Source organism: Suricata suricatta, chromosome 8, assembly GCF_006229205.1.
Source record: "Suricata suricatta isolate VVHF042 chromosome 8, meerkat_22Aug2017_6uvM2_HiC, whole genome shotgun sequence".
NCBI classification, from domain to species: Eukaryota; Metazoa; Chordata; class Mammalia; order Carnivora; family Herpestidae; genus Suricata; species Suricata suricatta.
Genome location: NC_043707.1, coordinates 3,632,325 through 3,650,679, shown reverse-complemented (window position 1 = coordinate 3,650,679; position 18,355 = coordinate 3,632,325). Strand labels below are relative to the sequence as shown.

The 18,355-nt window shown below is 50.7% G+C and overlaps 2 protein-coding genes across 13 annotated transcripts in view; one reads left to right on the top strand and one right to left on the bottom strand.

Annotated features, from left to right (window-relative positions):
* The window catches only part of C8H16orf71 (chromosome 8 C16orf71 homolog), a 12,651-nt gene extending 3,807 nt beyond the window's left edge, over positions 1-8,844 (bottom strand). Inside the window, exons 1-6 of one of the 10 annotated variants that reach the window (XM_029947927.1) lie at positions 8,599-8,844; positions 5,571-5,747; positions 4,277-4,405; positions 3,663-3,773; positions 1,846-2,376; positions 88-202 (exon numbers count right to left, since the gene is read on the bottom strand). In XM_029947927.1, the coding sequence (XP_029803787.1) occupies positions 88-202; positions 1,846-2,376; positions 3,663-3,773; positions 4,277-4,405; positions 5,571-5,693 (1,009 nt within the window). In that variant the 5' untranslated portion in view covers positions 5,694-5,747; positions 8,599-8,844. Of the gene's footprint in view, positions 1-87; positions 203-1,845; positions 2,377-3,662; positions 3,774-4,276; positions 4,406-5,570; positions 5,748-7,691; positions 7,711-7,750; positions 8,070-8,292; positions 8,528-8,598 lie in introns of those variants that run through there. The other 9 variants (XM_029947924.1, XM_029947926.1, XM_029947923.1 and 6 more) reach the window with 9 other exon arrangements.
* The window catches only part of ANKS3 (ankyrin repeat and sterile alpha motif domain containing 3), a 35,967-nt gene continuing 26,291 nt past the window's right edge, over positions 8,680-18,355 (top strand). The window contains exons 1-5 of one of the 3 annotated variants that reach the window (XM_029947917.1): positions 8,680-8,901; positions 11,682-11,853; positions 14,174-14,372; positions 14,553-14,674; positions 16,420-16,501. In XM_029947917.1, the coding sequence (XP_029803777.1) occupies positions 11,684-11,853; positions 14,174-14,372; positions 14,553-14,674; positions 16,420-16,501 (573 nt within the window). In that variant the 5' untranslated portion in view covers positions 8,680-8,901; positions 11,682-11,683. The remainder of the gene's footprint in view (positions 8,902-11,681; positions 11,854-14,173; positions 14,373-14,552; positions 14,675-16,419; positions 16,502-18,355) is intronic. The other 2 variants (XM_029947916.1, XM_029947918.1) reach the window with 2 other exon arrangements.

Sequence of the window (18,355 nt, the reverse complement as noted above, 5' to 3'; positions counted from 1 at the left end):
GCTGCCGGGCTGACCCTATTTTATTGAGAGGCCTTGGAATGAGCTGCTTATGGGGATACACTCGGGCCGTGGAGTTCAAGATCAGACCTCGGCCCAGGCGGTCAGCTGCCCACCACGTGGCTCCAGGTGCGCGATCTCCCCTGTCCTCTTCTTGCCCTGCCAGACTTTGAAGGAGGTGATCCAAATCCCACTCTTCAAGTTGCTGAAATAATTAAAGCAGTGATTAAAAGCCAGCCACAGGGTCCTGGCAGCGGGAGTGCCTACTTCCACAGCTGCCGTGACCAACAGAGGCCATCGTGGGCTGTTACGGGGTAGAAATGAGGGTTTGGGTGCCTGCACACACTGGCACGGGCTCCCTCTCTCACCCACACCTCCATTAAGGTGGGTGGAGCCAGCATCTCTGGCCTTCTCTTTCCTATGCCTTTTTTAGGCAATACTTTTTGCTTTTGGCACAAAGACTGTTTGACCTGGAAACTCGGTGTTGTCTTAAAACTCTAGCTTCATACAAGTTTAAAGGGTTGGGAGGTTAAAATGTTTTGTTCTTTTAAGGAACAGATTGTTCTGGGTAGGTGCTCCCACTCAGGACTTGGAAGCGAGCGCCGGGGGAGTCTGAGCGTGATGAGCAGAGAGAGGAAGTTAATTGGGAATTGGTGTTCCTTGTAGCTCCTTGCAATGCTAGAGTGAGTGAAAACAAGTGTTTTGGGGCCAGCAGAATGGAAAGAATGGCTTTCCACAACTGATGAGAATGGAATTGGTAAAAATGACCTCCAGGTGCAACTTGATACCGCTTCCAAAATGTGTAAATGAGGCAAAAAAGAATTGCATGATGTTTAAATGTCACGCTGGATCTTTTCTGACAAGCCCACCTTTCTGGGGACAGTAATTTGGTTTGCATAGTTGCTCAGGGCCCACCTATTTTACAACAGAGTAAACTGAGAACAGGTGCAGTGGGTTTTTTCTGTCTGGTAGAGGTGATAACCCCAAAAGTAACTTTTTTTTGGTTACTTTTGTTAGGATGTTGACCCGTTTTGTACTTCATGTGGTAATTTTATCTCAGCACTCTTTTTTTGTTTCCCTCGTGTTTTACAAAATCCCAGTTTCTCTTTGAACTGGCTTTGTCATCCTGCTGGTTCCCTCATGAATGAGCTAAAAGCAAGGTTAACAGATGCTCACACTATTTGTATGACAGCGAGGGCTTTGCGGTTTTGGAATTAGGCTTCAACAAAGTTTGTTCTGTATCTTCTATGTGGCTGTCTGTCTTTGTAAACATGCTTTGGATTAGCATTCTTTTCTTCCTTCCTTCCTTCTTTCCTTCCTTTCTTTCTTTTAAAAGAAGAATGGAGTCTCTTTGCTCTCCCTTGTTCTCGTTAACTCTACCTAAGATGGTCTGTCTGCCAGGACCACATACCCACTGAGGCAGGCCTGACTGCCGGCTGGGGTACTTGGGACCATGGGCCTAGGGGCTTAAGGTCATTGCGGTAGACTGAATGTCTGTGTCCCTCAAAAATCCACATGTTGCAGTCCGAACCCCGCAGTGTGATGGTGTTCGGAGGTGGGGCTCCGGGGAGGTGATTAGGTCATGAAGGTGGAACTCTTATAAAAAGGGCCCCTCTTAAACGAGGGCACAGCCAGAAGATGCCAGGGAGGGGCTCTCACCAGACACTGAACGTGCTGGCACCGTGACCTTGGACTCCTCAGCCTCCAGAACTGTCAGAAATGAATTTGTTTAAGCCGGACTCCATCTGAGGCATTTGCGATGGCGGCTCGGGTTGGCCTGGGGAGGACCAGCTCCTGGCCAGCGTGCAGGGAACCCCCCCGAGGAAGCACGGGCTAGAAGATGCCTACCTGGAGGGAGAGCACCAGCCGGCCTTCCTGGGGCCCCTCTGCTGGCGTCTCGGGTCTCAGAGCTGCCGCTGCCGCACGGGGTGCCTGCTCCACTTGGCTTAGGTCACCGCAGGCTGGGTCCTGGGCGGCCCAGGTGACTTTATGGAGTATGTCCTTCTCAATTATCTTCCTTCTCTCCTTTCGGAGGGCCCTGCGGTTTGCATAGTCTGTGCCCCGACAGGCTTGTGAGGCGGCGCTCTGGGGCTCTGTCTTCAGGTCGCCTTCCCAGGGGGAGAGCGTGGCTTCTCCCTGAGCACCCTGGCGAGGCCCCTGGGTGCTGAGGGACACAGCCCCGTGGCTGCCTTCCTGCCACTTGGGGGTGTCCTCGGGCACCCTGAGAAGAGAACTAGTCTCACCACAGCTCTCTCCAGATCCACCAGGGTCCCCGTCAAGTAGGGAGGTAGAAGCCTCTGTCCTTGAGCCCCACTCTCTCCAGGGTTCCGCGCCGGCTTCCACAGGCACCGCACCTGGCTGGGGACGAAATGGTGTCCTCTGCGTTCTCGGAAACACATGAGAGGAAATTTTGTGTATGTGGTAAAACGTGTATAACATAAAATTTGCCATTTTAAACATTTTTAAATATATCATTTGGTGGCGTTAAGTACATTCATAATGTGCAACCGTCACCACTGTCTATTTCCAAAGGTAAAAAAGTCCCAGAGAGACTGTACCTGCTGCCCTCCCCCTGGGCCCCAGGTAACCTCCTGTCCACCTTCTGTCTCTATGGATTTGCCCATTCTAGGTATTTCGTATAGGTGGAATCACACAGCATTTGTCCTTTTGTGTCCTTTGGCTTAGCTTCGTGTTTCCAAGGTCCGTGGAGGTTGTGGGTCAGTACTTGATTCTTTTTTATGGACTGCATAATATCCCATTGTATGGACCATGTTTTGTTGATCCATTTCATTTGTTAGTGGCCGCTTGGGTTGTTTCTATCCTTTGGCCACTGCGAATAGGCCACACAGCTATTAAGGGGTGGACAAGATGAAACCCAGGCCGTCTGACTCCGGAGCAAGCCCGCAGCCTCGGCCCCCGCGAGTGAGCGCAAACTTGCCTGCTCCAGATTGGGAAAGAACAATTCTGCAGAACAGTTGCTGAGGTAATCATAGAAATGAAGAAAATGCAAGATAAAATCACATGGACATCCCTGCACCTGAACCAACCAGAGGTCTTGGCAGGCCTGGGAATTTCAACCCTTCTCTGGGCATGGCTGAGTAAGGGGGTGATTTCCGGCATGGTGATGAACGTTCTGTAAGATGGCCCTGCGTCAGTGCTTGCACTGAGATTTCCAGAACTCTCAGCACACAACCCCTCCCTCTAAATGAGCACTGAGAGACTTGACCAGACTCTAGAATGGCATTTAGCAGCATAGGCTGGGATGGCCCCAGTCCGTTAAAACGTCCGCCCCAGAAAGCTCAGTGCTGCCGGGAGAGTTCAGTGTTCATCCCAGCCAACGGCTGAGGAGAGGCCCCTGACCTCCCTTTCTCAGAGCATTTACTAAAAAGGGCTTTAGCCTGGGAGGATGTGTCTCTTACAACCAGAAGGATCCGTCATGGGCCTGGGAGCCTTTCCTTTGGAATGTTCTGTCAGGAAGGACATGGCCTCTGACTCCCTTCTCCCAGGGAGGACAGACTCCTGTCTTCCCTACCTGCCAGGGACACAGCGGCCTAGTCACACTCACACAGGCCTGCTCTTTGTGATGGTTCACTGCTCTGACCCTGGTGAGCCCTCGCTCCTCCTCCCTCGTTCTCCCTTTGAACCCCTGGTCCTTCAGCACAAACCTGAGGGAGCTCCGCTCTTTCCCTGCTGTCAGCAGCTACAGAATAAAATGTGCTTCCCCCGCTTTGACGAATGTCTGGCTGTGCTGGTCTTTGACAGCATACGCACTGGCCCTGGTTAATGAGTGACAACTAGTCATAATCGTTACAGCAGAGGCAGGCCTGTCTCCTGGAGCCTTTAAGAAGAGCCGAACAGGCCTGACCAGTTGGGGACCTGCCCAGTGATGGAAAGTCTGTCAATGGGATGGGTTCTCTTTATAAAGACAGCAATTATTTTTAAGCATCAAGCCATTAATTTGGTAGAGTTCTTGGTCTTACCGGGGCTCTGGGAAGTGAGAAGAAGATGGGAAATGTGCGTGGATGGTTGGTGATGGTTAGAGAGTGTGCTTGGGCAGCTCTGTCTCCTGTGTTCGCCTCACCTGTCCAGCTAGGGGTGCCTTCTTACATCAGAATCCCCACTGTCACCCTTATTAAATCAACACATATTGAGGGAGCACAATTTGAACCTGTTTGACTCACGCCGTAGGGTCCGGTGAGAGCGTGGACACCCACACCCACACCCCATTCTGCCCTCAGGGTCCCAGCTTCCTAGATCCCCAGGCCTGCCTTCTACAGACCTCAGGAGATCCATGGACCGTAGCAAGCCAGGCCCTGGCAGGGTCTTCGGCCAGCTCCTCCGACAGGTCTGGGATCAGGGCAGTGTGATCTCGCTGGAAGATGAACAGCTCCTCTGCCCCGCAGTCCGACTGTGGACGAACGAGAGGACTTTTGGAATACAGGGCCGCAGGCAGAGCCAGGAGGGCCTCAGGCTCCGTCTGCCCTTGCCCTGCTGCTCAAGAGTGATCTGGGGAGATCAGTGTTCTCCCAGAGGCCCTTGGCCTGGCTGGTTTAGAAAGGGCTCGGCTGCACAAGCTCCTGAAGGTGAGATCCAGGGCTCAGTTCTGCACAACTTGCCACCCCCTAACCCTTGCATATAATAGGTCCTCAGTTAATGCCTGGCACTGAATGAGCAGGGCAGCGAGGTGGTAGCCGAAAGCAGAGCCCTGCTCTCCTCTGTTCCACAATCTTTAGCCATCACCTAAATGACCCAGTGCCTTGGTGCCTCTAAGGGGAGAGGGGCACTTACAGTCCCCGGCTCACCTTGCAAGGATGTCTGAAGATGAGAACAAATGAGGCTGAAGACACGAAAAGGTGCTGGGGTCACAGTATCTTATCTCCTCTCCACTAGCTTTGTCGTCCCCCGGGGAAGACTGCTGAGGCCCAGCGAACTCTGTCGTGTTTGTCCCCGCAGGCGTCCCAGGCAGGACCCAAACCTGGGTCCTTCTGAAGGCTGAGCTTCAAGCTGTGAGCATGGCCCCCACTACTAAGGAGCTGCTGCCCGGGACCTTGTCTACCTTTCTTCATCGATAGGGTCACTGCCATTCTTATGTGTGTGCACATGCCTGCTTTTCACAAGGTGGAGGAGCTGGAACAGCTCACTTAAGACTGAATTCAGACTCACTCCTGTCACCCAGTTCTCAGTTCAGTGTCCGGTATCAGTCAGCAGAAACTAGATACACAATTACCAGCATGGTGAGGCAGGGTCTGCCAGGCGTACAATGTCACAAAGGGCTTCTTGTGCTTGAGGCAAAGTAGGCTCCATAAATGTTTGTTGAATGAATGCATGCCACCATTTCAACGTGTCATGATAAGCTCCTGGAGGAATTCTCCAGTCATCGTTCTGGGTCACTGAAATGGCCCGTAAGGATGCTGAGTATGAATAAATGTACTCAGAGGACAAAACCCAACATTATGACAAATGTAGAAGGTGATAAGCTCCAGAGTTGTTCTGGGGTCAGTCAGTACTGTGCTCGCCATGGGAAGAAAGGGCAGTCGGGGCCCAGGAAACATAGGAAGGAGGCACTTGCTTACCAAGGAGGAATCGGAGTCCAGGGATGGGAGCTGCTCCCTGACGGCCTCCAGGATGGCATCCCAGGGCCCCATCTGGGAGGCGCCGGGCCGTGAGGACTCCTCATCTTTGTCTTGGGATGCCATGGGGACCCAGGCTCCAGGGATGCTGCTCAGTGTGCCATCATCCAAGCAGCCCTGCTGAGGACACAGGGTGAAGCGAGAGGGTTCCAAGGGCCAAGGGCAAAGAGCTCAGGGTTGGGCGGTGGGAGAGGGCTGCCTTTCCAAAGCCTCTACCGCCCTGTGGAGGATGAGGACTGTCAGACCTCCCGCCCGGTTTCCCTTCGGGCTCTGCAGGCTCCTGTTACCATTGGTCCCTGTGCCCACACTGTGTGTGCGGAGTGCTGTGCGGATATGCAGCGGCCCCTGGACATCATGGGTAGGAACTGCGTGGGTCTGCTTATAAGCAGATTTTTTCAATAAATACAGCTTAGTAGTGTAATGTGTTTTCTCTTATGATTTTAACATTTTCTTTTCTCTAGCTTATTTTATGTGGGAATACAGTATATAATACATATACAACATATGTGTTAATTGATTAATGATGTTATTGGTAAGGCTTTGGTCAAGTGTAGGCTATTAGTAGCTAAGTTTTAGGGGAATCAAGTCATATGTGGAGGGGCACCTGGCTTGCTCAGACAGTAGAGCATGTGACTCTTGATCTTGGGGTTGTAAGTTTGACCCCCACATTGGGTGCAGAGATAACTTAAAATTAAAATCTTAAGGGGCGCCTGGGTGGCTCAGTCAGTTAAGCATCCAAATCTTGGCTTTGGCTCAGGTCATGATTTCTTTTTTTTTTTAATGTTTATTTGTTGTTGTTGTTTTAGAGAGAGAGAGAGGCAGAGCATGAGCAGGGAAGGGGCAGAGAGAGAGAGGGAGACACAGCATCAGAAGCAGGCTCCAGGATCTGAGCTGTCAGCACAGAGCCTGACGTGGGGCTTGAACCCACCAAATGTGAGATCATGACCTAGCTGAAGCCTAACGGACTGAGCCACCCAGGCGCCCCTCAGTTCATGATTTCATGGTTTGTGAGATTGAGCCTTGCATCTGGCTCCGCACTGGCAGCGCAGAGCTTGTCTGGGATTCTCTCTCTCCTTTTCTCTCTGTCCTTCCCCCTTCTCAAAATAAGCAAATAAATATTAAGATAAAATCTTTTTTTTAAACATTTATTGTTTGAGAGAGAGAGTGTACATGAGCGGGGAGGGGCAGAGAGAGAGAGAGAGAGAGAGAGAGAGAGAGAGACAGGGGGTCCGAAGCCAGCTCTATGCTGACAGTGGAGAGCCCAACCTGGGGCTCGAACCCATAAACCCATAAACCATGAGATGATCTGAGCCAAAGTTGGATGCTTAACTGACTGAGACACCCAGGCATCCCTAAAAGAAATAAAATCTTAAAAACATTTTATGTGAATTTTTGACTGTGTGGGTGAGTCAACTGTATGTATATAAATCTATATCTATGTATATCTAGATATATATCTATATATCTCTGTATATAGATGTAGCTGTCTCTATATATCTATAATATATACTGTAATGATATATATACATATGTAGGTATATGTATATGATAAATAGGATGATATATGTGTACGATACATAGATTATGTAAGCTATTTATATCCCAAGTAACATAGATACCATTATTGTCTACATTTTATAGACTCAGAGACGTTCTATTGTTAGTAAATGGCAAAGACAAAATTTGTAGCAAAGTTAGAAGGGATTTCAAGCCCCACCACACTTTACTGCCCCCTTAGAAAGGAGCAGACATTTTGGAGTCCCCAGGAAAGTTTTTTTTGGAGTCACCAATTAACTCCGTATACCCAGCCCTTCCATCTTCAGCATTCCTAACAGAAGGCCTGGTCTCTCACGGGTCAAGGTGGCTTTAGGGATGTGGGATGATGGTACTTCAGAGCCCGCGTCCGGACATTACCCGCAACCCCTAGATAGAGCGCATGCGCTTATATTGTGAGATGAGAGCAGTGCTCCCAGCCCCATCTGCCTGTTACTCTGTGTCACAGCCCCCTGGCGGATGCAGCAGCAGATGCGAGTGGTGGGGTGCTTGCTTCTGTGCTCACACAACCTGGAGCAGGAGCTTGGTGCACCCCGAAGTGTGAATAGCAGCGTGGGGATGCAGCTCACACACACATCAGGGTTTTTCGGAACCGGGCTCTGTAGCGCAGACTGTAGCGTAACAGAATCACCAGAGACTCCAGGTTCTTCTGGCAGGCAAGGCAACAGGTTAGGGAAAGGCGTTACAGGCTGCAGGAAGAGCGTGTACAGTGGCTCAGAGGATCCCAACATGTTGGGGTGAGAAAGTATCTCCTGCTGGAATATGCGTTGATGGGCGGACCAGATCGCGGAGGGTCCTGAACGCCACGATGAGGAGTTCAGCTCATCCAGCTGAGTAAACTAACGCCTAAAAGCTCAGTGGTGAAGCTGCTCGACTCTCCTCAGAACCCTGGAGCAAAATCCACGTCCGTTTCTTGGCTGCAGCCCGTTAGCCCCGCCCCCTCCTCGCCCCGCCCTCTCCTGCTCCAGAGCACCCCGTTGTCATGACAACTGGACGCCAACGGCCTCCTGGGCCAGTCCTTTAAATTCTAAAGCTGGGAAACGGAAAAGCACGTCGCTCCTCTTCCCACCCATCCTCACCAGCCCCGTTCCGTCCAAATCCCGACATGTACCTTCGGAGCTGCGGCAGGCTGAAGGCCACTCACCTCAAGCTTCTACCTCCCCTCTCTCCGCAGTACTGACAGGGCTATAAAGACTTCCCAGTGCGTCCCTCCAGACCCGTTCGCCCCTCGGGCCGCGGTGCAACTACTGGGACTGTCACCGTCTTTGGAATCCCCCCTCTCCAGAATCTTACATTACTGGACTGCCAACCGCACTTTTCCCCCCCGCTCCTCTTTCGGGACTTGGCGCGTCCTGCCTCTCTTGAAAGAGGATTGGTTCCCCTGGCTAGAAGAGGGGAGGGGCAGAAAGAACCCCACCTGTTGATTGGCTGCCGCGGGGGTCACACAGCAAGTCGGGCGAGTTGACCGGAAGGCTCGGGTGCGGGACGGACGAATTCCACAGCGCCGGGAGCGCCCCGCGGCCCGGCTAGCGTCCCGGCGTGCTCCGCGCCTCCCGCAACCACTTCCGGGGCGGGAGCGGGGCAGCGGGGTCCGCGCGCTGTGGCGGCAGCCCGCGCTGAGGGAGCCTGGGCGTGCGTGGCGGTGAGCGCACCTGGCTGAGGGAGTGTGGCGACAGCATCTGTGGCGGCGGCGGCGGGCACGCACCGACACCCAGCGCAGGTACGCTCGGTGGCGACTCCGACCCGCCTAGGGCCGGCACCTGCCGCCTGCTTGCGGGGCCCGCTGCTGGGTAGCCGCGTGAGTTTCTGACCACGCTTTAGCTTCTGCGGTCTAACAGCGGCGACGAGAGAGCCACGTGCCGCGTGGGGTTACCAGGAGGAGGCGTCAGGGGACGTCAGTGCAGTCGGGGCTTGGGGTGTTCCCGAACGACCCTCCCCAGGGCCTGAGAAGCAGGGTGGGTACCCCAGTCTCCGCGAACCGCTCACGAGCCGGGAAGAGACGGGGTGCCTTTGGGCTTTTGCCGACTTCCTCCCTGTGGGCGTGGCGGCCGACCGCCAGCGTCATTATTTTTCAGTTAAGGTTTTTGGGTTATTTTAAAAGTAATGGATACTAAGCAAGTATACAAATATACGGATGAACATTATCGTTTTATTCATAACAAATACCCCATCATTGTGGCATGTGGCATGGTGATAAAGGAAGTGCCAGTAACTTTATGGCCCCTAGGCATCCGCGTTCTCCCTCCATAGGCTCCTAGAGCCGGGCCTGGTTGTAATTGCCGCCTCTGCGGCGTGTCAGACACCTGAGCCGCTAATAATGAGACCACATTGGGGCACCTGGCTGGCCCAGTCGATTAAACTTCAGATTCTTGGTCTCGACTCGTGACCTCATGATCGGCTCAGGTCGTAACTCACGGTTTGTGAGTTCTAGCTCCGCGTGGGGCTGCGTGCTGTCGGTGCGGAGCCTGCTTGGGATTCTTTCTCTCCCTCTTTCTCTGGCCCTCCCCCACTTGTAGTTTCCCTTTCAAAATAAATAAATAAACTTAAAAAAAAAAGAGAGAGACCACATGGGCTCCATCCCGGAGAAGGCATTGGAGTAAGAGAGACCCACCCATGGGAGGCTTGAGGGGTGTGTGGAAAGGGGCCTCTCAGCTTATTTGGGTTCTTATCCAGTATCTGTTGGCCAAGACTGTTGAGGTTGGGGTTTCTTGCCTGCAAAGTGAGAAAGCTGGTTGATCTCAGGCCCTGCCAGTGTGAGGAGGTGGTGGTACCAGAGCCCCGGCTTTGCTCTCAACTTGGTTACTTACAGGCCCCATCAGATGTACACATTCTGGCCAAGGGATTACAGATTCTTTGTCCCGCAGATTGGTGGCTTGTTGGCTGTTTGGCCGACTCAGCTGTTATCTGGAGTTTGGAAGCATTCTTTAGTAGACACCGAGGTCCTAACAGCATCTGTGAACTGCTGGAGTACCTTTAGGCCATCCAGATGGAGATGAGCCTCCTTTTCTCTCTTTTCAGTACTTGTTTCCTTGTCCACTTCCACCCATACATAGTAAGTAGGAGATAAATGTTACTCCTGGACCTGAAGGTTCTAATAGGAAGCTAATGGCCTGGCACTGATTTGGTTAGGATTCCCAGAATAAACGACTCTCACAGAATCTTCATCCTGATGTAGTGGCATCTCCAGGAATGTTCCATCACCCTGCAGATTTTCCAGTGTATCACTCCCCCATCCCTGCCCGCCATCCCTCCTCTTTTCAAGGAATACATTGGTGGATTCCTACTCTGTTAACCTTTGCTGAACACCAGTCACATCCTACTTTCTGTGCTGGGGCTTTCTTTTCTTTTTAAAGATTTACTTGTTTAAAATTTTTACATTGGGGGCACCTGGGTGGCTCAGTTGGTTAAGCGTCCGACTTCGGCTCAGGTCAAGAACTCATGGTTCGTGGGTTCGAGACCCACGTTGGGCTCTGTGCTGAGTGCTCACAGCCTGGAGCCTGCTTTAGATTCGGTCTCTCTCTTTCTCTGTTCCTCCCCCACTCACAGTCTGTCTCTCTCTCTCTCCCAAAAAGAAATCTGATTTTAGAAAATTGTTTTTTTAATTCAAAAAAACATTTACATTAAAATTCATTCATTTAGTGTTTGGGTCTATGAGTTTCAGTTAATGTATAGAGTCAACGTATCTACCAACCAATATACAGAACAGGCACATTCCCCCCACATTCCCTTTGTGGTCCCCCCATTCCTAACCCTGGTCCCACTGATCTGTTCTCCAGCCCTTCAGTTTTGTTTTTTCTAGAATGTCCTGTAAATGGAATCATAAAGTAGGTAGGCTTTGAGTCTGGCTTCTATTTAGCAGAATGAGTTTGATGTTCATATGTTGTGTGTGTTACGGTGTCTATCAACTGTTCTCTCTACTTATTATTGAGTAGCGTTCCAATATATGGCTATGCCACTGCTTACTTATTCTTTCTTCCATGTGTTTTTAACAGCAGCCCCTTGAGCTATGTCCCCACTAGACAGCACAGAAGTAGGGACTAGAGATAGTAAATAGCAGAACTAAATTTTTATATAACTCCCAAGTCCAGGGTTCTTTCCGACCACATCCAAGAGTTGATTAGGTCCAGTGACCCAATTAGCATTTCTTGACTGCCCATCCAAAAGTTGGGCAGGCTTCCAGAGTTCGTGGAGAATATCCTTTGTAGAACTGGGGCCTGAGGATTGATGAAGGAAAGTGTCCACTGCAGTGTGTGACTGACCATATGTGCTCCTTCCTTTCTCTCTGGTGACAAGCTCATGAGTATTAGGAGGATGGAGCTGCGCAAACCATATAGCATTTAATGACAACTTTCTAAGTCTGTCCCAGGAGTTGACTGCACTGAGTGATGGTCTGCCAGGATAGTGACTAGCTGCCTACTGCCGGTAGGAGTGTGACCGTCCTGTTGCTTTCCCTGGAACACCCAGAAAGGCACACTCTAACCCCTGGGTCTCCCTCCACAGTGATGTCGGAGCTCAGCGATGAGGCCAGTGAGCCAGAACTCCTGAACCGCAGCTTGTCCATGTGGCATGGGCTGGGCGCTCAGGTCGGCCGGGAGGAGCTGGCCGTCCCTTTGGATCTTCACACAGCTGCTTCCATTGGCCAGTACGAAGTGGTGAAGGAATGTGTGCAGCGGTAAGAGATCTTGGGAAATGTTCTTACTCGGATTTTGAGTTCCGTCTCTGTGGCTTCAGATCCCAGGTGGAGCGGTCAGGGCTGATGGGGCCTTGCATGCAGTCGTAGACATGGGACACACCTGGATTAATCTTGTGTCTCCTGGACAGCTGTCAGTAATGATTTAGGCTGGACACTAATAAGGAAGTCCGTTTTTATTCCTAGGAAGAAAACGACAATTTGAACTTTTTCCATAGGCTTATGAATCATTTCAGACTTTTTAACTGTAGTCATTTTATGGTTTTTACTAATTGTAGCAGTGCTCGAACAAAACAAACATAAAGTTAGAAAGTGATGCTCTGTGTCCTCTTTTCCCCAGAAGGTTCATTTTTATCCCATGTGCCTTCCTGTTGATATGGCTTCTGCCATCGAGGAGGAGGAGGTGGGATTCATCTTCCTCTCTGGGGATCACCACCTGACTGTCACCCTCAGTATTACATGTGTGTTAATTTAGTTTTTGGAAAAGAACCAATCTCCTCGCTTCCACCCTCTCACATCCGCCTCATTGTTTCTGTTTTTCATAGACAACTAGGAGAAACCATCCATGTCTATATCTACATGTGCCTTTTTCAGTTCCTGGTGAGCCAGAGCAAAGCCTTGTTTAACCCCTCGGGTTCTGGTTCCCAAGTCATAGCCATCACCTGTAAAATCTGGCCAGTTGAGTACAAGTGCAGCACTGTGGTAAGAGATCGAGTTTTGTACTCCTGTACCAGGTGGCTTTTGGAATGTATGGCTGGGTACCCAGGCAGCACATTCCCTTACAGGGTCACCGAGACCCCAGTTACAACTTTGCTCCTTTGGCATTCTTGGGTTTTGAAGCCTTTGGGTGTGCTGTTTAAATGCAAGGGTGGGGTGGAGTGTGGATGCCTTGGTTGGGCATCCAACTTTGGCTCAGGTCACGATCTCAAAGTTTGTGGGTTTAAGCCCCACTTCAGGCTCTGTGCTGACAATTCAGAGTTTGGAGCCTACTTCGATGTTCTGTTTCCCTCTCTCTCTGCCCCCCCCCCTCCCCCCAGCTCTGCCTCTCTCCTGAAATGGCTCCACGAGGGAGAGGGGATGTGTTTGTGCTCTGGTTGGGACAGTGGCCCTAGCTGACACCAAGGATGGCTCACAGTAAGCAGACTGGGGACCTGAGGGGAGTAGAGGCATCAGAAGGGAGGCTTGGGCCTGGCTGGACATTTCAGAGCCTCAGAGACACTCTGCCAAGGGCTGGGCTCTTCTCCACAGGGAATTGAGCCCTCAGTGAAGGTCGTCTGCCCAGGATGGGCTGGTCTCTATGCGCTCTCCCAGCCGGTGGCTGCCACTGTGTTCCTGGGTCCAGGACCTTCTGAAATGGCTGCATGAGAGTCCCGGAGTCAATAGAAGAAGCTAGCAAATGGAAAACAGTCATCTGGCGTGGCTTCCTGTGTCCGCACATCTGAGAGGCACAGACTGTGGGCTGACTGTCGGTTCTTACCTCCACTGGAGTCAGAGATCATGCAAGAGGAAAGGCTGTGGGGCATGAACCATACAGGGTGTCCTGGAAGTTGATTTCCATGCCCCGACCCCAAACTCGGGGCTAGGAAGCCCATAAATTTTTTCTGTGGGAAATGCTTTTCTAGAATTTTGATGGAAACCAATGAGAAAGATAGGATTTCTGGTTATTGATTTTCCAAGAATATTTCTGTAGGATGAGGTGATAAGGGAGAAATATCATCCATTGTCTGAGTCTCTTCCCCTTTCCTTTCCAACCATTACCGGACTAGCAGACCCTAGGCTGTTGGAAGGCAGTCAAGGCTGCGGTTCGCAGTTTCCTGACCTCGGCACTCCTGACAACCTAAGCCAGATCTTTCCCTGTTAGGAGCTGACTTGTGCGTGTAGTGTATTTCGCGGCATCCCTGGCCTCCACCCCCTGGATACTGCTAGCTTTTCCTTACGCAGTTGTGAACCAGTAATGTGTCTAGACTTTGCCAAATGTGTTCTATGGGGCAAAATCCCCCCGTTGAGAACCATCTGTGTTGCTGGGGGTAGGAAAGAAGAGAATTACTGGCCTTGGGATAGGGGAGGGGCCGATGAGAATGTGCAGTTGGAGGAATAAGCCGGTCCTGCGGGTTTGCGGAGGCAGCTGTACGGCAAACCTGTCCCCCCGCCTGCCTCCCCTCCCCCGTGGTGCCCAGGGTGGCAGGTAACTTCTGCTTCGTGGCTGTCCTTCCCGCTCTTTGGGCCCCACCTGGCCGCTGGCTTTGGTAAACCTCACCTGTGAGATGGCGGGACATGTCTAGCATATCTTGCATTTGTTTAGGAGAGAGTTAGATTTGAATAAGAAGAATGGTGGTGGCTGGACCCCGCTGATGTACGCCTCCTACATTGGACACGATACCATCGTGCACCTGCTGCTCGAGGCGGGGGTGAATGTGAATGTGCCGACCCCGGAAGGGCAGACTCCACTGATGCTGGCTTCCAGCTGTGGCAACGAAAGCATCGCCTACTTTCTCCTCCAGGTGAGCTCCAAGGGGACTCAGGCCCAGAAACGTGAGGGGCTCCCGGCTCTGGCAGAGACGTGAACCACCGCAGACCATGGTGTGCGTGTGCGTCCGATTCTTGCAGTGTGACGGCCTGGAGGGCGCCCGCCCCACGCAGAGGAGCTGCGGCTGTAACGAGCGTTCTGTGTTCTCTTGAAGCAAGGTGCCGAGCTGGAAATGAAGGACATTCAAGGCTGGACTGCCCTCTTCCATTGCACCAGCGCTGGGCACCAGCAGATGGTCAAGTTTCTCTTGGACAGTGGAGCGAATGCCAACGTGAGGTGATTATCAGGTCTTTGGCGGTCGCCCTGAGGAGGGCAGCGGGGAAGGCAGCCACAGGCTGGAGTGCAGAGTAGCCCCTGCCTTGGGCAGAGGGGACAGTCCTGGCCAGGCGTGGGGAGCTTGAGGACAGGCCTAGCTGTTTCCTGCATCTGCCTGGGGACACTGGGTACAGCACTATAAGTGCTCTGAGTCTTGTTCTCTCTCTCTCTCTCTCTCTCTCTCTCTCTCATGTTTATATTTGAGAGAAAGAGCACAAGCAGGTAAGGGGCAGAGCAGACATAGGATCTGAAACGGGCTCTGTGCTGATAGCAGGGAGCCTGAAGTGGGGCCTGAACTTGCGAACCATGAGATCTTGACCTGAGCTGAAGTCAGACACTTAACTGGGCCACCCACCCTGAGCCTGAAAACTGGGGATGACAAAACTGTCATGGAGTTGTCAGAAGAGTTACATGTTCTGCCATACATCAGGGGCCTGGCATCATGAATGGCACTCAGTTGACACACATTACATGCTAATTCCTTTTTCCTTTTTGTCTGTGTTGGGTGAGGCGATGCCTTGAAAGTGGTCGTGAGTTTTATAAGTTGGAAGGGGTGTTGTCGCCTAAAGCATGTTGCAGTGATGATCCCCTTTCAGTGCAGCAAGTCCCGGCCCCACACCCACCTGGCTGAAGCCAGCTCTTACTACATACACCCACCACTGCTTTGTATGCCACTTGCCTGTTGATTTTACGATGCATTCTGGCTTCAGAGGTGTTGAAATGCGAAAATGGTGTATCTTACAATGGATGAAGACCAGCGTGAAGGGAAGTGAGGGACAGAAGGCATCTGTAGGCAGTGCTGAGCAAATTGTAGGCAAACACAAAAATAAACATCAGATACTAGGCAAAGTCAGGACAAGGTAGATGATTAGTCCTGGAGGTTTGGGAGGATTCCTGGAAGGCGTTGAATTCAAGACGTGGGACTTGGATAGGTGGAAGGGACACGCCGGCTTTCTGTGTGTAGTGAAGGGCAACAATTGCTTTTTGCTTGTAATTAAAATGGAAATTTAAGAGATGGCGGGTGGAGCAGCTTAGGAGAGATTATCGGGGGCACCTGGGTGGCTCATTCAGTTAGGCGTCCAGCTCTTGGTGTTGGCTCAGGTCATGGTCTCACAGTCGTGGACTGAGACCCATGTTGGGCTCTGTGCTTGGTGGCCTGGAGCTTGCTTAGGAGTCTCTCTCCCTGTCTCTCTGCCCCTCCCCTGCTCTCTGTCACCCTCTTTTTTTTTTTTTTTTGATTTTTAAAGTTTATTTATTTATTTTGAGAAAGAGGGAGACAGAAAATCCCAAGCAGGCTCTGTGCTGCCAGCACAAAGCCCAACACGGGACTTGAACTCACAAAACCATGAAATCATGACCAAGAGTCGGATGCTTGGCTGACTGAGCCACCCAAGTGTCCTTCTCTTTTTCTCTCTCTGTCTCTCTCAAAAAAAAAAAAAAAAAGCTTAAAAAAAAAAAAGAGGAGTGTTGATTGGGAGACACTGTCTTTTGGAAAAAAGACTAGAGCTGGGGGTAGACCCAGAAGAATCTATGAGGCTGATGTGTTGACGTGAACTTTTCTCAGGTCTCCCTGTTGGTTCTGGTGAGAGGGAGACCTGTGTGCTTGGGGGGTGACCTGCCCCCGCGTGGTTTTGTCTGCAGCCGGGAATCTCCTGCGTGGCGCGCTTCTTTCTGCTCATTGTCTGACCGTGGCCTCTGTCTTGTAGGGAACCGATATATGGATTCACTCCTTTGATGGAAGCAGCCGCCGCTGGCCACGAGATAATTGTGCAGTATTTTCTCAATCATGTAAGTGACCCTGTTTATTAGCTTACACTTGAGTCACAGCAGGTAAGGAATCCTGTCCTTGAAGTACCAGCTAAACAGGATTTTCTGCTGCACAGAAACAGCTGCTTTCTATTTATTGAGCACATTTTCATTGTATCTGTTGATGCCAAGTATTGTGTGGCACTCGGGTACAGTGGTGAGTAAAAATAGACACCTATTCCTGTAATAAATTGGAAAATGCTATTATTTCAAAACTGTGGAAAAGATATTTTAAAAAGCAAATAACTTATCCCACTACTTAAAAATATTAGAGGAAGAACGCTAAGATCTTCCTCCCTTTTCAACCACCCGCTGCTTCTCCCTAACACGCCCACTGGGTTTGAGACAGCCCTGGACTCCTCTGCTTCGGAAGGCGTACCTGTAGACAAGCACAAACCCAGTGCGTGGCGTTTTGAGTGGCATGAGAGTCTACTGTGGATTGACTCTGCAGCTTTTAGAAGGTCATTTAATATGCAGCATTTTTTTTCTTTCTATAGAATGCATGGGTGTAATAATCAGTTCTGTAGTATTTGAGGTTTGGGTTCCTTACATTTTACAGTTATGACAGTGCTCCAGAGACCAACTCTGTACAGGGAACACTGGTGCGCACGCAAGTATTTCTGTAGGAGGGATTGCTGGTGCTCACATGTTAATTTTTAATGTTTTTTGAGAGAGTGTGAGCGGGGGAGGGGTAGAGAAAGATGGGGACAAAGGATCTGAAGCAGGCTCTGCACCGACAGCAGCAAGCCTGATGTGGGACTTGAACTCACGAACCATGAGATAATGATCTGAGCCCAAGGCAGAAGCTCAACCTACTGAGCCACCCATGCGCCCCAGCTCACACATCAAATTGTAAATCAAAACTACTGGGATGTCTGTAACGTAAAAAGACAGTAATCAGAGTGGGTGCGGATGTGGACAGTCGGAGGCCTCACACATCGCTGACAGGAATGTAAAATGGCGGAGCCTGTTTGGAAAACAGTCTGGCAGTTTCTCAAACAGTTAAACATAAAGCCACTCTCCTAGGAATCTACCCCAGAGAATTGAAAACAGGTCCACGCAAACACTTAAACATAATGTCCCTAGCAGTGTTATTCGCAGTAACCAAAAGATGGAAATCCGCATGTCCACCAGCTGATGAATGGATGAGTAAAATGTGGTCTTTCCACACAACGGAATGTTTCTCAGCCATGAAAAGGAGTGAAGTTCTACACCTCTTACAACATGGATGCTCCTTGAAAATATTAAGCTTAGTGACAGGAGCCAGACACGAAGGACCACATATTGTATGATTGTTTATATATGAAGTGTCCTGAACAAGCAAGTCTGTAGAGAAAGAAAGTGGATCAATGGTGGCCTAGGGCCAGCAGCAGGGGTGGGAAGGGGTGATGAGAGACGGGAATACTGTGGAGAGGGTACTGGTTGAGGGGTACAGGATCACTTTTCAGGGTGCAGAAAATGTTCTGAAATTGGGGTGATGGCTGCATGCCTCTGAATTATACGCCGTAAGTGGCTGAAATGCATGGTATCTTAGTAAGGTTGTTAGAAAAGTCCAGCAGGAGAAATAAAAGTCCTCCCAAATGCCCACCGAAAACGCCGTCTGGGTTGCCTCCCCACCAGTAATATGCGCAGGTGTGCACTTCCTCGTGTCTCCACCAGCTCTGGAAGTTACTCGTCTTAAGTTTTTGCCAATGTGGTGGGAGAAACATGGCATCTCATTTGGGTGTACTTTTTAGTGAGGCTGAACATTTAAAGATGTGTTTATTGGCCATTTGTGTTTCTTTTATGAGTTTTCTCTATTTTGGGGGCCCAGTTTATTAGATAGTTTGTGTTTTA